Source organism: Myxine glutinosa, chromosome 13 (genome assembly GCF_964187855.1).
Source record: "Myxine glutinosa chromosome 13, kmMyxGlut1.1, whole genome shotgun sequence".
NCBI lineage: Eukaryota > Metazoa > Chordata > Myxini > Myxiniformes > Myxinidae > Myxine > Myxine glutinosa.
The window spans coordinates 43109785-43130412 of NC_136273.1; the positions used below are offsets into that span (position 1 = coordinate 43109785).

General features: G+C 39.8%; 1 protein-coding gene across 1 annotated transcript in view; it reads right to left on the reverse strand.

The window, feature by feature from the left end:
• Positions 1-20628, reverse strand: part of COL5A1 (collagen type V alpha 1 chain) — a 505662-nt gene that overhangs the window by 138939 nt on the left and 346095 nt on the right. Inside the window, exon 45 of the mRNA XM_068102230.2 lies at positions 8764-8817. Coding sequence (XP_067958331.1) covers positions 8764-8817 — 54 coding nt within the window. The remainder of the gene's footprint in view (positions 1-8763; positions 8818-20628) is intronic.

The window sequence follows — 20628 nt, forward strand, 5'->3', positions numbered from 1 at the left end:
GGTGGCCATTTTGGAGGAGGGCTTATGGCAGAGTGCTTTTTGGGGGGTTGTAGAGTGTCCAGCTGCAATCTCTCTACCTGGAGGGTGACGTTGATCGAATTCTTGCTGCCTACTACTGTTGGGCCTGCCATGGGGCCTACTGTGGGGCCTACTGTTGGGCCTGCCTTGGGGCCTACTACTGGGCCTGCCCTGGAGCCTACTGTTGGGCCTACTGTTGGGCCTGCCTTGGGGCCTACTACGGGATGGGGCCTGCCCTGGGGCCTACTGTTGGGCCTGCCTTGGGGCCTACTGTTGGGCCTGCCGTGGGGCCTACTACTGGACCTGCCCTGGGGCCTACTACTGGACCTGCCCTGGGGCCTACTACAGGGCCTGCCCTGGGGCCTACTGTTGGGCCTACTCTTGGACCGGCCTACTCTTGGACCTGCCTACTCTTGGACTGGCCTACTCTTGGACCTGCCTACTCTTGGACCTGCCTACTCTTGGACCTGCCTACTCTTGGACTGGCCTATTCGGGTTTTTCCCTCTTTTCTCCCTTCTTGGTTTTATGTGTAGGAAGAGATTTTCGTGTGATAATCCATAAATAAGGACAGTGTGATTGAAGGCTTGGCGTGGTGTGCTTCAGGCCGTAACACTATCATATCCATCGTCTCAGCCCAGGTACACTGAATCCTGTGGAGAGGCAGTGGCTATCAAACAGCTTTCTTTCTGATAAATGCAAGACCAATGGGACATGAGGCATTGTCAAATAATTTAAAAATTCAGTTGAGAGGAAGTTTGTCTACCCTCAGTTGAGCCAGAAAAATTCATCTGGTTAATCTTAATGCAGAATTATCCAGCCACTCTCCTTCCTAGAACTCCTGGAAGCACCTTGTTATGCCTATCTTTGGTGACTGCTCCCACTATATCTGCTTTTCCGCCATAAAAGGCTTTATTGCTGACTCTGCTCGAGAGAAAACTGAACGTCTTTACTTAGTGTTTGCTTCCAAGGTTTGTGTATCCAATACATGTCTCTCTCCCCCCTAAAGCACTACTCAAAGCTATTAAAACCTACCTCTATGAAGGGGGACAGACATCACACAAATACACATTGTGTTTTATATGGTAGATACTGATACCAAGTTTGGTCAAAATCCCATTACTGGTTCACAAGTTGGTGTGGCAACATAATTTTCACCTAATATGATCTCTGACCTTTGGCTTTTGAGCTGGTCACCACAAAATCTAATCAGTTCATGTTTACCTCATTATACATACTTGCACCAAGTTTGACTAAGATCCCTTCAGCCGTTCTCAAGTTATCGCAGTTACGAAAACCTGTCACGGACGGACGGACAGACAACCGGAAAACATAATACCGACTTCGTCACTTAGTCGGCGGAGGCATAAAAATAGGGGAAAATACAAATGGAAATATATTTATTTCCTATTTTTCTGCATATAAAAAATATTTTAAATAGTGAGTTTTGCAACAAAAAAATAGGGGGAAAAATATGAGAAAAATACATAGGGGAAAAAATATGAGAAAAATACATTTTAAATAGCCAGTTTTTGAACAAAATGAGGAGAAATAGGAGAGAAATCTATTTTAAATATCGAGTTTTGGAGCAAAAAAAAAAAAATTGGAAGAAATAGCAACAAATTTGGTGTGAAAAAGCAGAGCATGAAAAATAGTTGGATGCAGTGCCTCTGGTATTAGTAGGCTGGTACTCATTTTGCTGTCCTTGGAAGGATGACAGGTTAAGTCAACCCATCTGGTGTTAGTTCAACAGCACAACTGGGAATTTGTTGTAAAAAAACAAAAAGTCCAGGAAAATAGTGAAAAAAATAGCAAATAATTTGGTGTAAAAAAAGTCCAGGAAAATAGTGAAACATATCAACGAATTTGGTGTAAAAAACAAAAGTCCATGAAAATAGAGAAAAAAATCAACTAATTTGGTGGAAAAAATCAACAAAAACCCAAGAAAATAGTGGATAAAATCGCAAATAATTTGGTGTAAAAAAACAAAAAGTCCAGGAAAATAGTGAAAAAATAGCAACTAATTTGGTGTAAAAAAATTCCAGGAAAATATTGAAAAAATAGCAAATAATTTGGCGTAAAAAAACAACAAAAGTCCAGGAAAATAGTGAAAACAAGGCAACTAATATGGTGTGAAAACATCACAAAAGTCGAGGAAAACAGGAAAAAAATCACAACTATTTTGGTGTAAAAAACAAAAGTCCATGAAAATAGTGCAAAAACGGCAACTAATTTGGTGTAAAAAAAATGCCAGGAAAATATTGGAAAAATAGCAACTAATTTGGTGTAAAAAAACAAATACCAGTAAAATAGAGAAAAGATATCAACTAATTTGGTGTAAAAAACCACAAAATTCCAGGAAAATAGTGAAAAAATGGCAACTAATTTGGTGTAAAAAAACAAAGTGGAGGAAAATAGTGAAAATATATCAACTAATTTGGTGTAAAAAAAAGTCCAGGAAAATAGTGAAAAAAATGGCAACTAAATTGGTGTAAAAAAAAAAAATCACAAAAGTCCAGTAAAATCGTGAAAAAATAGCAACTATAATTTGGTGTAAAAAAAAGGCCAGGAAAATAGTGAAACAAGCACAGATACATTCAAAGTACACCGCCACCATGCCAAATAATTAAATATCCTCCAGCATGGCATTGCCGGGGCACCTCTATGAGCCGTGCAGCTCATAGAGACTGTAGTGGGAGGGAGAGGTGGACAATAATTGATTGATTAATTGCATAATTAAAATCAATAAAAGATTATATCATAAAATATTTTCTTAATCAATTGGCTAATAGCATAACTAAACCACCAGTGTTTCATCCAAAGATGTAAGTTTTAGAAATGTAATTAAATAAGTAATTAATAAAAAAATTAAGTAATTAATTATTAATCAATAAATAAATAATTAATCAATTAATTTATTAATCAATAAATCAAAAATACCCTTTACAGTCAAATCACTTGGTCATTGTCATATCCAAATATCAGCTTCCTATCTCTAAAGGTGCCTGAGATATTGGCCAGATGAGAAAGGAAATAAATAAATGATTAATAATAAAAATAAATAAATGATTAGTAATAAAAATAAATATATAATAATCATAAAATAAATAAATAATTAATCAATTGGCTAACATAATACATCAACCACCACCATTTCAACTGAATCTATAACTTTAAAAAAGTAACTAATTAAGTCATTAATCGAATAACTAAATAATAAATCGATTAATTGATTAAGAAATAGAGCAAAAATAGCCTTTACCGTCAAATCATTTGGTCATTGGCATGTCCAAATATCAACATCCTAACTCAAAAGGTGCCTGAGATAATGCCCAGAAGAGAAAGGAAATATATAAGTACTTAATTAATCGATAATAATAATTAAGTAACTTATCAATTAATTGATTAATCAAAAAACAAAAACACCATTTTTGACAAAATACTTACTCACGATTGTGCCCAAATTTCAGCTTCCTAGCTCAAATGATGGCTGAGATATCGCTCAGACAAACAAACAAACAAGAAAGCAAACAAACAAACAAACAAACGAGTACAGATACATTCAAAGTACACCACCCACATGCCAAATAATTAAATATCCTCCAGCGCTGTATTGCCAAGCTGCCTCTGGCGCCCGGCAATACCGCCGTGCAGCTGATAGGGGACTGTATTGGGAGGGAGAGGTGTACAATAATTGATTGATTAATTGCATAATTAAAATCAATAAAAGATTATCATAAAATATTTTCTCAATCAATTGGCTAATAGCATAACTAAACCACTCATGCTTCATCCAAAGATGTAAGTTTTAGAAATGTAATTAAATAAGTCATTAATAAAAAAATAAAATAATTAATTTATTAATCAATAAATAATTATTAATAGATTCATTGATTAATCAATAAATCAAAAATATCCTTTATAGCCACATCACGTGGTCACTGTCATGTCCAAATATCAGCTTCCTTGCTCAAATGGTGCCTGAGATATTGCCCAGATGAGAAAGAAAATAAATAAATGATTAATAATGAACATAAATAAATAAGTCATAAAAAAATGAAATAATTCATCAAATGGCTACTAGAATACATAAACCAGCACCATTTCATCCGAATCTGTAACTTAAAAAAAAAAAAAAAATGTTGGTCATTAATTGAATAATTAAATAAATAATCACTTAATTGATTAATCAAATCAAAAATAGCCTTTACAGCCAAATCACTTGGTCCATTGGCCTGTCCAAATATCAGCTTCCTAACTCAAAAGGTGCCTGAGATAATGCCCAGAAGAGAAAGGAAATATATAAGTACTTAATCGATAATAATTAAGAAACTAATAAATAAATTGATTAATAAAAAAACAAAAAATATTGTTTTTGAGAAAGTACTTGCTCACTATTGTGCCGAAATTTCAGCTTCCTAGCTGAAAGGATGGCTGAGATATCGCCTGGATAAACAAGAAAGAAAGCAAGAAAGAAAACAAACAAACAAACAACCAGAGTGAAAACTGAGTCCTCCCTTTCAGCGTGCGTCATCGCCGAGCCCCCTTCGGTGCCCGGCAATGACGTTATGCAGCGCCTGGAGACGGTATAGGAGAGGAGCGGTGTACAATAGCCAAAAAATAGGGAAAATATATATTTTTGCTTGCTGCAAATCGACTAGGGTATGACAGCTCTTCCATGAGCCTCTTTCATGAGAAATTACAGGAAAAAGGATAAAAAGGATCACATACTACAGGAAGAACAGTTTATCATTTGTACATATTGTATTTGTTCCTAGTTTACCTCCACTCATGTAGTTTTTTTCTTTTACCTCCACTCATTTGTTCCTTTTTCTGCTTGTGGAACCAACTTCAACATTCTCTTCAATCTCCTTCTTCCCTCCAGGTCTTCAAGACAGCTGTTCACCACCATCTTAGATAATCCACCTTCCAAAGTCATGATCTTTTCAACACCCATTAAACAACCCGCCATCCCTTCCAAAGATTTGCTTCTCCATCCATCTTGTGCAGTCCTTGCATTTTCCTCTCCTCCTCATCATTACCTGCATCCCTCGTTTCTCTATCTCCATTCATTTTCTCCCTGCACTGGTGTTTGGTGTTTGGTGTTTCCCCCTATTGGTTTCCCCTATTGGTGTTTCCCCCTATTGGTTTCCCCTATTGGTGTTTCCCCCTATTGGTTTCCCCTATTGGTGTTTCCCCCTTTTCCTCCTGCTGTTCCTTTTGTCCCGTTGCGTCCTGATCCGTTCTGTGTTCCAGCTCTTCCACGAGCCTCGACTCTGTATACAAATAAAGTAACTGAAAGTGAGTGTTTTATAGCTTTGTGCCGAAGCAATAAACTGATACGATTTATTAAATAGTTCAACAAACCATGGAGTTAGTTATTAGATATCATCATAGTTTGTTGACTTTGAAATAGTAAATACCATTTGCAGCTGTTAATTACCGTAGATACAAATCGCGTGCAATTGATAATTTTCATTCGATGCTACAAAACATTGTTGTGAGTCGTGGCTCGGTGGTGACACAGATCGCGTTTTGTTAGATTGCCATCACTCTTGATGAGGGGCATGATTCCCATGGTTACTCATCGTGTTTCAGTTAAATGTCAGGCCTGGCCAGGTGGTTCATGAAAACGTTTGGCCACTCATACATACATGCTGGAGATGGTATAGGGATGACATGCTAACAAATTTCTGACTTTTGTTTATTCCTCCATACCACCATAATTTATTGACAGATTTTTTTTTAATTAGATCTAAAAAAAATTGAATTTAAGGCAATAGGAAATGCATTTTTTCAACTATATACGATCTCAATCGAGTATTAATGGCAAATGGTGATCGCTTTGACTAGCTGTGGAAGTGATAGAATGGTGAAGAGGTTACGCACTTACCTTTGAGCTGTCTTGTTACCCTCGCCAGAGCAGAGGGTATTGCATTTGAGTCCTTTTGTTTGTCTGTTTGTCTGCACAGAATAAATATGATTTTTTTTCCTGCAACCGTTGGTCCGATTGACAGGAAATTTTCACCATAGGTGCAACTCCACCTGTAGAATTTTCTAATGATAATGATGACGTCATCGGTCACGTGGTTCGGCCGCCATCTTGGAAAAACCGAAAACATTTGCACCTCTATATCTCCGAAAGCGCTGCATGGAAAAAAATTAAGACATGGCTCATTGTAAAGAACTCTCCATGTGGAATGACACCTGTTAATGATGATGTCATAGGTGCCTCTATTATGACGTCATAATTTGACAAGTACAAAACTTCATCGATCAAGATGAAATTTCATGAGCATAATCTAGGAATAAATTAGTGGAGAAAAAATAATAATGATGTCATCAGTCACATGGTTCGGCCACCATATTTGTTTTAACACAAAAGCCTTAAAAACCACTGAAAATACATCCTGGTGAGGGTTTGCAACCTCTGATTGCTCTTTCTTGTTTGAATTTGATTCCCGACCCAACTATTGACTGTCCCATTGATGCTAGCAGACAGGGAGTTGTGCTACAAAGTTCCCCGTTCATTGGATGGATATTAAGCTGGTTGTTCCATCTGCCTCCATTGGTTGGTGGATGATAATGATACCGTGACATCTTTTGTGAAGAGTAGGTGAGTTATTGCCGACATCCTCAACAAATCATAAATCCCCACTCTGACAGAATGGTAGGAAGGCTAAAGCAAACCATCCAGTGTAACCTTTGCCATAGTAGAACTGAATTTGCCTTTGGGTCGAACACGAGAGAGATAGACACATACGTAGATAGCAGGATAATAAATGTTTAAATACAAACTCGAGCAGGTCAATAAATGGCACGATAATCATCATGGAAACACTTTTGATAAGACATGTACATAACAGAATCAACAGATGTCAATCAAGTGTCGCCTCATGCTTAAACAGTATTAAGGAATAAAATGCTCTTAATTTTCTCTGAAAGGACATTTTTTTTTCATATTGTTTGTACAAAAGGCAATTCCATACATATTCCATACATATTCCAATTATTTCAATTCATATTCCATACATATTCCAATTATTTCAATTCATATTCCATACATATTCCAATCCAAGCCAATTAATTCCATACATATTCCCACCAGAGTATGTCATTCGAGGAGCATTCAAAAAAGTTATCCAATGACATGGGACCGTTTTTGGTTTATTTCGAAATACATAAGGAGATATAATTATCAATCAGAATTTGGATTACACTAACATAAACATTTGTTTGGCAAATAAAAAGTAAAAACCTTGACAGACCTCGGAATATTGTGACGATGTCATTCTTTGAACTCTTGCGAGCGTGTCGCGTCATGATACGCACATACAGACAGTTTCACTTTGGACACAGACTGGATCAAGCACAGGTTTGTGTGAGTATAACTAACTCTTGGAATGATAGTGTGTCTATTACACACCAATGAAGGAGGGTTAGATGGCAGACAAACAGAAATAACAAACGTTACGCCTAGGGCCCCCGTCGGTGAAGTGACGTGAGTTGACAAAGTGGAAGACGCAAGGCGGCCATCTTGGATTTTGACGTGGCGACCCAATTTTCAATAGCGTTCTTCCTTTTGCGTAGATACACCCACACACCAGATTAGAAGTTAGTAAGTCGTTTATTTTTCAAGATATTTCGCTCACCAGGTTCAGACATATATATGGTGGCGGCCATCTTGGATTTTGACGTGGCGACCCAATTTTCAATAGCGTTCTTCCTTTTGCCTAGATACACCCACACACCAGATTAGAAGTGGGTACTTCGCTTATTTTTGAAGATATTCCGCTCACAAGGTTCAGACATACATGGCGGCGGCCATCTTAGATTTTGACGTGGCGATTCAATTTTCAACAGCGTTCTTCCTTATGCCGAGATACACCCACACACCAGATTAGAAGTTAGTAGCTCGTTTATTTTTCAAGATATTTCGCTCACAAGGTTCAGACATACATGGCGTCAGACATACATGGCGGCGGCCATCTTGGATTTTGACGTGGGTTGCACCCACACACCAAATTAGAATTCGGTCCTTCGCCTACGCACGTACGCACGCACACACGGACGGAGGGGAAAACCATAGTCCCCCTTTCGCTCCGCGGTGCGACGGGGGACAACAAACAATGAGTGTTCGGCACTTGTCATTATTGCGTGCAAACACAAGCGACGTGCAGCACATACACCATTCGCTTGGAACTGTGATGAAACTCATCGGTGCCAATTTGAACGAGCTCGCACTCTTCTCTTGTGTATCATTACACACCATGTCACAACTACATCACAGACGAAGTGACGGCATGTGACGTGTGCTGCAGCGTTGCATTAGGCTTCATATTGGATACCAAAACAACAGCTCTGCGACACAATAATCACATATTGAAATGACGAGTGATCAATTTATCAAATTAAGAATTCAATATATAAGGTTAAACTGAGCAAGTGTTTCGTGCTGGCCAAATAATATATATACGAGGTGATGCAAAATGAAAATGTCAATGCGATTCAATCAGAACATTATATATCGTAACGAACCACAGACGATCTGAAGAAGAAAACGATTCAATCTCACATGAATTTACGACTCTCATTCGAAGTCATTTTAGGAACTTAAGGAAGTGCTAATAACAAACTCGAGATTAGAGAAGGTATTGAAACAGGCTATGGGTCACGTGGTCACCTTAAGACAACTTGTAAACACAATATGGAGGCACTTTGAAGGGAATGCAGTTAGTGTGACTCACCTGTGGACCGGGTTGACCAATTTGACCCTGTAATCCGGGAGCACCCGATGGTCCCTGTCGGAGGTAAAAAAAGAGAGAAAAAAGGCATTGAGAATGTAAAAGGCTCCAATGGAATAACCTCAAGGTGGTGTGGAACTTGACTGTGTTATCGTGTCGTTAACTAACTTAACTAGACCACTGCGGACTCTTTGTCTTCCAGGTTGGAAGCATAGAGAATTAGTAAATATATAAATAAATACATTTGGATTCATTGTTAAAAGAGCAGACAAACCTGAACCGAATAATTAAATAGTGAACGGATTTGTAAATGATTCAAGTTCAGGTGGAAATAACCTCGTGGTAATGTAACAAACTACAATATTGGATAATTTAAATGGAAACTTTTGTCAATATATTTAATTAAAATTAATGAATGACTTCTTTGGCTAAACTTTAAGTCAGGAGTTCTTGAGTTTGAAGCCAATTCTGCCTTTGTAGGATATTGGTCTTTGTCAAATGCAGAAAGATTTGGACGAGGTATATTTGACTTTTAATAATTTACTTATTTCCCAAGTCAGACAGGATGGTGCAGAGGGAGCACACTCATGGCGCTTTTCCATTGCACAGAACCGTACCGTACGGTACGGCACTGTACAGAATGGTACGGTACGGCACTGTACAGAATGGTACGGTACGGCACTGTACAGTACGGTACGGTAATCCCTGTGTTGTTTTTCGATCAACAGAACCGTGAAAAATAGGCGTTGTTATCTGAAGTGACAAAAAAAAAAAATGCTCAAAACGGTCTGCAGTATTGCTAGCTCCACTGATAGGTCCGGGTTCGGCTCGCTTGGTACCTATCCATAGCAGGAACCAAGTTTAGCACGGGTACTTAGGTACGGCACGGTTCGCTTGGCAATGGAAAAACGAAAAAAACGGATTTTGGTTACAGTACGGTACGGTACGGTACGGCACCGCGGTGGAACAGCGCCATTACTTTTGAGCAGTCTGGTCTGGTGTGCAATTTCCAACCTGTCAGACTGGTGCTTAACAAGCAACGTGATGCAACAATGAGTGCACCATCCCACGGATGGATGTTAAGTCTCCGAACGATCATTCATGGACGTAAAAAATCTGACGCTTCTTTTGACGAAGGGTAGGTGAATTATCGCCAGCATGATGACCAAATTCCAAACCTGACCGAGGATACAAATTCCTTCCCTTACTGGGGATACACATTCCTTCCCTAACTGGGGATACAAATTCCTTCCATAACCGGGGATACCAATTCCTTCCCTAACTGGGGATACCAATTCCTTCCCTAACTGGGGATACACATTCCTTCCCTAACTGGGGATACACATTCCTTCCCTAACTGGGGATACAAATTCCTTCCATAACCAGGGATACCAATTCCTTCCATAACCGGTGACACAAATTCCTTCCCTAACCGGGGATATAAATTCCTAACGGGTGGTCCCTGTCGGTAGTAAAAAGGAAAACATGGAGCAATGAGAATATGATCCACGTGGGGATACTGTCTCAGCAGAACAACCACAGTCTTTACGTAAAATGTGTACAACCTGTGGACTGAACCGGTAACTAATCAAGAGATCCAAAATGCCGACAAATGAACAAACATTTGTTCTACATCGGTTAGGGCGCATCAAACATCCCGTTTTTGAAAAATATTTTCATATTGATCTAGTCATACTTTGTTTTGTTGCACTAGTCCGATATATATAGAGAGCCTTTCAGTCAAATATTTCAGATTTTCGATTTTGTTTCGACCTCCCACCTGGATCGTGTAAAAATTGGGTACCCCCACCAATGGGTTGCTTTGGCCAAATGTGAGATTTTTCGAATTTTATAAAAGCATCAACACTTTCTTATAGTATTTAAGGGTCACCAATTCGAGCCTCTAAATCTAAACGGAGTTGGGATAAAAATTGGAAATTCTTTGGTTAAAGTTTTTTTTGAAAATTGGGTAATTGGGTATTCGAGTAATCAACGAACCAAAGAAAGAAGAATTTTTCAAAAACATTATTATTCTCTCTTCGAAACATGATATTTTGATACATTGGCATGATTTCCCCCAGCTTCATCAATGATGGTATTCGTGAAGCTGGCTGGCCTGTTGCGTCAGTGTCGAGCGGCCAGGAAAACCAACTTGAAATGTCCAAAAAATGAAATTCTGAATTTTAATCTCGACTGTGGAACTGTATCGCCGAATAACTACGAGTATGTGTGCCAATTTTTAGCTTACTTCGGTAACATTTAGAGGTTGCCCCGTACATTGACTTCTTTTTAAATGAATTAAACCATCTGTTGAAAGATGTTACCATGTGCAAAAGCCACACTTCCTGTGCATTTTAGCTTTGTCTGAAGCAGCAAATCACCGATAACTTTTGATCTTGTAAATGATGTTTGATGTTTCGAAGGCTAAAACACTGACCACAACCCAGTGAACAAGGCTTGCGATCCAAATTAGAGGAAAAAATAGATTGTATAAAAAAAACACGATAATCTGGCCCGACCTTGAAATTAGCTGCGATCTCGTTGCTTTTTGGGTAGCAGAGCCATCTAATATTGTGGAACAGGGTCACACACAACCAACAGAGGAAATTTGATTTTAAAATTTTACCAAATAAATCTGGACCACCTTAACCTTCTTTGAGACATTCATCCAATAGCTTTTCCCTTTGGATAAGATTGTTGAATGCTTGAGAATAGTAATTGTGTAGACTGTGGAGCATCTAGTTGCTTTAGCCAGAGGTTTGGAATTCCATTCCCGCCTGGGCTTTCAAAGTTTGCTATTATTTCAAGTTATTTTTTTTCTTCATCAAATATCAATGAGGACATTTCGTTTCGGTGTTGCTTTTTCATTTCCAAGTTTTGGATCCAATCTGCCTCCCTGCTATGTTTTTGGGGCTTCATCAATTTATTTCCAGAAACTTTTAGATCTATCCTTAAAGGGCGGGGGAAGAATTTGGAAGATTTGATACCTTTTGCTTTTGTTTCCATAGGTCATGGTATAATCCTTTTGGGATATTTCAAACTAAAATAGTTTTGGTTTCTCCCGTTGACGAGTTTGTCATAGTTTGTAAAATCTTCCCCTCACTATCATATCTGTTTTGAGTTTGTTTGCAGCAACCATTACCTCGAGGTCTTTGTCCTCGATTTCATTTTTGGAGGGGGGCAGGAGGGGGCCGGAGGGGGGGAATTCTTCACATTATGTTTGGCCTTAGGTTTTCTCCAATTAATTGTTATATTTGCCCCTTTTCGTGTGTGTGTGTGTGTGTGTGTGTGTGTGTGTGTGTGTGTGTGTGTGTGTGTGTGTGTGTGTGTGTGTGTTGAAGTTTGTGTGCATGGACGTTGTTGTTGTTGACTGCTATCTCCACACGTGGGTGAGTTTCAGGATATGGAAAGGAGACCTACCAGGTCTCGAAATATCCACCCATTTTGGTGCGTGTGTGTGGTGGGTGTGTGTGCATATGTGTGTGCAATTGACTAATTATTATGTTGGCTGTCTTGTTAGGCAAGCATTCGGAGGAGACTAACAGATCATATGAATTGACTATGTATATATATATATATATATATATATATATATATATATATATATATATATATATAGATAGATAGATAGATATATACAGTCACGTGAAAAAGTAGGTACACCCCATGAAAAGTTTTGACTTTTTCAACATATTTCAACATACAGCTATTTGATCTTTATTTCAACAATATTGATAGATAAAGGTGATATAATATAACAAATATCATGAAACATTTACATTTTGTAGTCCATTGTATAATTTGAATAAACATAAATGCAAATTTCGCATGTGGAAAAAGTAAGTACACCCCGACATTTATCACTACTTCAAATACCTAAAATTAGAATCAGGTGCACCAGCTCAGGTGCAAATGATTAGAACATTGTTAGAGAGGATCTTGGAGGAACCTGTCTTATTTAAACCTCAGGCATTTAGTATGGTTTGCTCTTTGTTGTTGAAGTGTGCGGCGTCACCATGCCTAGATCAAAAGAGCTCTCTGAGGCCTTCAGAAAGAAGGTTATAGATGCCTACGAGTCTGGGAAGGGATTTTAAAAGATATCCAAACAATTTGAAATCAATCATTCGACTGTCTGGAAGATCATCTACAAGTGGAGAAGATTCCAAACAACTGCCAGCTTGTTCAGGCCAGGCCGCCCCAGCAAGTTCAGCCCGAGAGCAGACCGCAAGATGCTGAAAGAAGTCTCTAAGAATCCCAGAATGTCATCACCGGACCTAGAGGTAGCTCTTGCTACTGTTGCTGTCAAAGTGCACGAGTCTACCATTAGAAAGAGGCTGCACAAATTTGATCTACATGGGAGGTGTGCCATGAGGAAACCTTTGCTGTCCAGAAAGAACATCAGGGCAAGACTAAAGTTTGCCAATGAACACCTAGGCAAAGACCAGCACTTCTGGAACAATGTGCTCTGGACAGATGAGTCAAAGGTAGAGCTATTTTGCCACAGTACCAGGAGACATGTTTGGTGAAAACCAAAGACAGCATTTGACCACAAGAACCCACAGTTACCAACTGTAAAGCATGGTGGTGGAAATATCATGGTTTGGGGCAGCTTTGCTGCATCAGGGCCTGGGCAGCTCACCATTATAGAATCCACTATGAATTCTTCATTGTACCAGAGGGTGCTTGAGGATAATGTGAGGCCATCTGTCGGAAAGTTGAAGCTCAACCGAAGGTGGACCTTGCAACATGACAATGACACTAAACATACCAGTAAATCCACAAAGGAATGGCTGAAAAGAAAGAAATGGAGGGTTCTGGAATGGCCAAGTCAAAGCCCGGATCTAAATCTCATCGAGATGTTGTGGGGGGATTTGAAACGAGCTGTGCATGCAAATGTGCATGCTGTGCAACAATTTTTTGTTGAATAAATTATTGCAAAGTCAATTTTTCATTAGTTTTTGTTCAATTAGATCACCTTTATCTATAGATACTGTTTAAATGAAGATTAAATATTGATATGTCCACAACTCCACATATGTTAAAAAGATTTTAAAAAACATTTCATGGGGTGTACTTACTTTTTCCACCTGCAAAATTTGCATTTATGTATATTTAAATTATACAATGGACTACAAAATGTAAATGTTTCATGATATTTGTTATATTATATCACCTTTATCTATCAATATTGTTGAAATGAAGATCAAATAGCTATATGTTGAAATATGTTGAAAAAGTCAAAACTTTACATGGGGTGTACTACTGTACTTACTTTTTCACGTGACTGTATATACAGTCAGCCCCCTGATGGTATCATAATAGGAGGACGTGAAAAAAATTAATTTTTCCTTAAAAATATATTTAAAATAAATAAAACGGTACTTAAAAATTAACAATAAAAGAAGCTAAAAACAATTTAAAATACAATAAAAAGCACATAGAAAAATGTACGTACAGTATACGTACGCGTAGCTGCTGGTTCTCATTCAAAACAAAGGCGACGCCATATGCATTTTGTCCTGTGCTGCGGTCGCGTGCTTGCTTTGCCTTTTGCTGTTATTTTTGTGATTATTCCTTGACTGTGTCTGTGTTAGCCATGGGTCCTAAGAAGGATAGTGCTTGTGTTTCCAAGCGTAATGTGGTTACGATGGAAGATAAGTTAAATCTGATTAAAAGGTATGAAAAAGGTGAAAAAGTGTCGTGATAGCGCATGCCTTAGGGCTGCCACGGTCGACGGTATCGACCATCATTCATGATAGGGAACGTATTCTCGCATACGTCACTGAAAAAGCGAAGAAGAAGAAGCGCACAATTCAAGGGACTTTGGATCAGTTCCGACTTAATGTCGAGAAATGCAAGGCTTCTACTAGTTTTGATGAGTCGCTGAAGAAGCCCCGCATATAGTGTTCATTACTCTTTTTAAAATATGGCTAAAATGTGTTTTTTGTGTTCAGAAGAGACGCCAGGTTTAAGGTGAATAACATAAGTTTATTAATTTTATTTATTATTCTTTACAAATTCATTTATTAATTGTGTTCATTACTCATTAAAAAATATGACTAAAATGTGTTTTTAGTGTTCTTTAAGGTTCAGCGATAGTTGTATACTTTCGCGAGTTATTTGCTCTAGTTTTACGGTGTTTGTCTTCATTTTAAGGCATTTTTAAGGCATTACGCCCAGTTTACGTCAAAAACCGAGTTACGTCACGGCTTATTGAACCAATTAATGACGTAGGCCGGGGTATTGCTGTATATATATATATATATATATACATATAAGTATATATATATATATCCATCCACATTAATATATATATCTATCCACATTAATATATATATATCCACTTATCCACTCATCAACAACAACAAACACAACATGCATTTTAAGGCCATTTTCCCTGCTAGAGCGGTGGTTAGCCTTGCGGTCCCCATGACAATCTTCTCCATTTTGCCCTATTTTCTGCATCTGTCCTTGTTAACCCCCTTGCCCACATTTATTCTTCCACCATCTTTAGCCAAGTCTTTCTTGGTCTTCCAGGTCCTCTACTTCCTTCTACATTCATTTCCATCACACTTCTCAACCAGTCTCTTCCATCCCGCCTCAACACATGACCAAACCATCTCAACCTGTTCCTCTTCACAGCATCCATCACAGGCTCTATTCCCATCATCTTTCGCAATTCATCATTTGTCTTCCTCTCTCTCAACGATACTCCGCACATCCACCGAACCATTCGCATTTCCACCCTTTCCAGCCTTCGTTGATGCTCTACGTTCATTACCCACGTCTCGCTCCCACAAATCATTACACTTATCATAACAATGATAACATAATAATGACAACAATGATAACATAACTTATCATAACAATAATAACACTTATCCACTCATCATCCATCATTAATCCATACCCAGTGACGTGAAATGGAATCAATGCAAAAAAAATCGCAATTTGTTCACTTGTGTGAGCAAATTAAAGGCATTACGTTTTTATTACAGATCATGATAAATCGTACAGGTGGCACACACAACTATGATGAATGAAAGCTCGTGGCATCATCAGCATTTTAGAATGTTTAATGACAATAAATCATTTGAACATAATTAGAATGGGAATTCAGCAAGTCCTGCCTGCCAGAATCTACAGGGCCTCTGGTTCAGTTGTAAATAAGCAGCTAATTTCCCACAGTTCACATAAAAATAGGTCACACGGTCTGTGAATTGTGGAAACCTGGTTTATTAATAATAATAATACACACATTACGTTTTACCGTCCATGTATAATGAAACCACACCAACCAAACAATATAGCAACAAACATCGAATTTACAAAAAACCTGGCCTGGCACTGTGTTTTTATAACTAGATCGAAACCAGTATGTGCTGATTTATTTGAAGAAATGGTATTGGATAATACCAAGTATTGTATGTTCAGAGGATGTTGTTAAGTTTGCATGGGTGAGTGGAAGGCCAAATTACGAGGAACTGTGTTGGGGTTAAGTTGTCTGGCCTACGGCCTGCAAGAGGGACAGATGTAGAGGGGTTGAGGATGTCCTGTCCATGTGTTCTCTCTGCACAGAACCGGGTCAGGGGTCAGAGGTCAGGGGTCAGGGGCCCAGCACCAGCACTCTTCTTCTTGTAGGGTATATCTTTACACATGATGTCACAACAACATAGCGAATGAAGTGACAGAACGTGACGTGTGTGGTGGTATTTGGTTTGTGGTTCATATAAATGGTTTGGTTCATATAAATTAAATATAAATATCTCATTTCATATAAAGTGTGGCATTTGTTTCATATAAATCCACAATGGAGGAAACGTCCCATTTAACCAGCCTCGGTGGTATAATGGGTAGAGCGTCCACTTCTAGGCTGGAAGGTCAGCCGTTTGAATCCCAGCTGAGTCAATAAATCAAAAGCTTATTTTACGTGCTGCTTCCTTGCTTGACACTCAGCATTTAACAGGATAGAGCATGGAGAAACAACCACAGCTTGCCAATAATAGCGCAGGCTTTCAGGGATCTAATAGCTTCCTCCTGCATCAAAGTTTCTTGTAAGCGAACACGTATTAATTTTATATCAAATGCGAAAAAACAGCTCCACGACATAAAGAATCAGATATTTAAATGACCAAAAATTATCTTCTTAAATCATAATAAAAAAATTTTTTACAAGGTTAAACTGAATAAGCATTTCATGCTGGTCAATTATACGAGTTGATGCAAATGTTAATGTCAATACGATTCAATAAGGACATTTTACATTACTTGACCCACAGACCATCTCAGGAATACAATGATTCAATCTCACATGACATTACTGTTCTCATATAGTCAGGGGGCTACCATCAGGGGGCTACCATCAGAGGGCTATCATCAGGGGGCTATCATCAGAGGGCTACCGTCAGGGGGCTACCGTCAGGGGGCTACTGTCAGGGAGCTATTGTCAGGGGGCTATCATCAGGGGGCTATCATCAGGTGGCTATCATCAGGTGGATACCATCAGGAGGCTACCGTCAAGGGGCTATCATCAGGGGGATACCATCAGGGGGCTATCGTCAGGGGGCTACTGTCAGGGGCTTTCGTCAGAGGGCTATCATCAGTTGGCTACCGTCAGGGAGCTATCGTCAGGGGAGCTATTATCAGGTGGCTACCGTCAGGGGGCTATTATCAGGTGGCTACCGTCAGGGGGCTATCATCAGGTGGCTACCGTCAGGGGGCTATCGTCAGGGGGATATCGTCAGGGGGATATCGCCAGGGGGATATCGCCAGGGGGATATCGTCAGAGGGCTATCGTCAGTTGGCTACTGTCAGGGGGCTATCATCAGGGGGCTATCGTCAGGGGGCTATCGTCAGGTGGCTACCATCAGGGGGATATCATCAGGGGGATATCATCAGGGGGCTACCATCAGGGGGCTACCATCATTGGGCTATAATCAGGGGGCTACCGTCAGGGCGATATCGTCAGGGGGCTATCATCAGTTGGCTACTGTCAGGGGGCTATCATCAAGGGGCTACCATCAGGGGGATATCGTCAGGGGGCTATCGCCAGGGGGATATCGTCAGAGGGCTATCATCAGTTGGCTACTGTCAGGGGGCTATCGTCAGGTGGCTACCGTCAGGGGGCTATCATCAGGGGGCTATCGTCAGGTGGCTACCATCAGGGGGATATCATCAGGGGGCTATCATCAGGGGGCAACCATCAGGGGGCTACCATCAGGGGGCTACCATCAGGGGGCCACCATCAGGGGGCTATAATCAGGGGGCTACTGTCAGGGGGATATCATCAGGGGGATATCGTCAGGGGGATATCATCAGAGGGCTATCATCAGTTGGCTACTGTCAGGGGGCTACCGTCAGGGGGCTATCATCAGTTGGCTACTGTCAGGGGGCTATCATCAGGGGGCTATCATCAGGGGGCTACCATCAGGGGGCTATCGTCAGGGGGCTATCGTCAGGTGGCTACCATCAGGGGGATACAATCAGGGGGCTACCGTCAGGGGCTACTGCCAGGGGTTAGAGGCTACCACTGTGGAATTGGTTTGTTTTAGTTACTTGTTTTTAAAAGCAATTTGTGTTACGGTGACAGGGTAATGGGTTTCGATTTTCAAAAACCTAAAAATTTTTTTTTAAACCCTCTCAAAATGTGGAATGGTTTTCCGTGAGCGTGATCGGAGTAGGGACCGCAGATAGATTTTAAATACAATTGGAGAGGTATCTATGGAAGCAATATGGATAGAGGGGTACTGTAGGCAGGACTGGTAGGTACACTGTGATTGGATGGGTATGAACATTTGGGGTGCATGTATATGCATGTTGTCCTGAAGGAATATCTGTGAAGCTCCGGTTCTTGGAGGTACGGATTTGTAACTTCAACCTCCACTTCACTGACCCTCTTCCCCTCCCTCCCCAACACCACTCCCCACATAACCGCCCTGCCCCTCCAATTTATTTATTTTAATTCCTTGTCCCACATATGTTATGAAAGGGACATTCTGTTATATCACACCTTGCCCATATCCTATCATCAATGTTCTCCTTCCATTTCCCATTCCCAGCCTCTCCTCCCAAACTCCCCATCTCCTTCCTTCTATGCCCATCCCACCTCCCCTCCCACACAGAACAGTTGCTAGAAAGCACTGCTTCAGTATGAAGACTGTTGGGAGGGGAGATCAGCACAGACGAGATTGGCTGAATCCGCCTTTTCCAATACTCATTTAACTGTGTAACTATGGAAGCTGAAATTGCAGCTCTTAATAGCGAAACATAATTGAAACTTCAATTCATTTGATTGTTTTGGAAAATTTTCACTTGCATATTGATTTGAAAATATGCACCACTGAGCAGAAAACAAAATATCAGCAAATTCACCAATTCATTTCTGTCGAAGCAGCATGAGAGGGCAAAATGAACACACGACATTGCGTGTTTTTTCACAGTCAATCGGGGAAAAGACATGGCTACCTGCATGCAAACTACGAGGAAATTCACGAAGGTTCTCGTTGTTGCCTAGCACGTACAAGAGTTAAAAACGAAATAACGATGTGATCCACTAATTCTCAGATTAAGTAACTCAACCTTTGTTAACTCGGCCACTGAAAGTGGATGGACGTTATGTTTTCACCCTTGTCTATCTGATTGTCTGCGAGCAGGATAACTCACAAAGATGTGGATGGATTGTTTGGTTCGAAATTTGGTGAACAGGTTGGGGGTGTGACAAGGACGAATTGATTCAATTTTGGTGAAGATCCAAATCTGGATCTGGGAATTATTTAATTTTTGAAGCAATTCTTCACTATTGAGAGATTGGGCCAAAAACGAATATAGCATGATATTTCAAAAAGTAGTGGACGATGTATTATAAAACTTGGTGGATGAGTTGGGTAAGTGACAAGAACAAGCCGATCCGATTTTGGTTCATGTCTGAATCCAGATCCGGCCGAAGAGTGGGATACAAAACGTAAACTGTTCGGCCTGGCGGAACTTTGCGCTCTACCGAGTGCCGTTCTAGTTTCACATGAAACTACTCTATTCCTCAAGTTAGGAAAACATGTTTGACTTCAGAGATTATTCAAACAACAAGAAAGGTGTCATTCTGTCTCTGTGATGAAATATGAAGAAGAAGATTCGGTTGTGGGATGGCAATGAGAAGTGGATATAATGGCATGCAGGGTGGGAAGGAGGGGGGGGGGGGGGTTGGTTTCATTAGTGTAGTCTGTGAGCAGACACTTGAGTAAGGCATGAAGGGGAATGTTAAATGGTTATTCGCTTGCTTATAGATTAGTTGGAAATGCAATTTCGTTCTTTCTCTGAAGTTCTAATATTATTCTTTTATTCTGTGTTATAGGGTATGTGGAGATAGATTTCAATAAAGCCTCATATCTGGAAACGAGGTCTCGACTTTATTTCATAACAGTCTCCTTGGAAATAATGACAACCACACAAATTGGCCCTTTCCTAAAACCCCGGAGACTAACAGTATCGTTTATGACGTATTTGGGTAATTTTAAATTATCAACACTTGCCAATCCGACAAACACATTGGTTCACTTTATTAAGTGGTTTGTTAAAAATGGTTCTCGTTCATTCTCAGCATGCCCTGCTGCACCTCTTCTGTCCTTGGCACAATACGTGACATATTTGCTTACCCCTGGTACAATGCGATCAACACTCATTATACTTGGTGTGGGCTGTGAATCAGATCACTAATACTACATACACTCACTCACCTGTGGTTATATTTTCAGATTTTAAACTTTTATCAATGTCACTCCCTTGTATAGAATGTAAAGGAACCACCTAGGGTCAACGGAATGTGTTATGCCTCAAAACAGGCTTCATTACAGCCCTATACCGTAAAAATGGGTT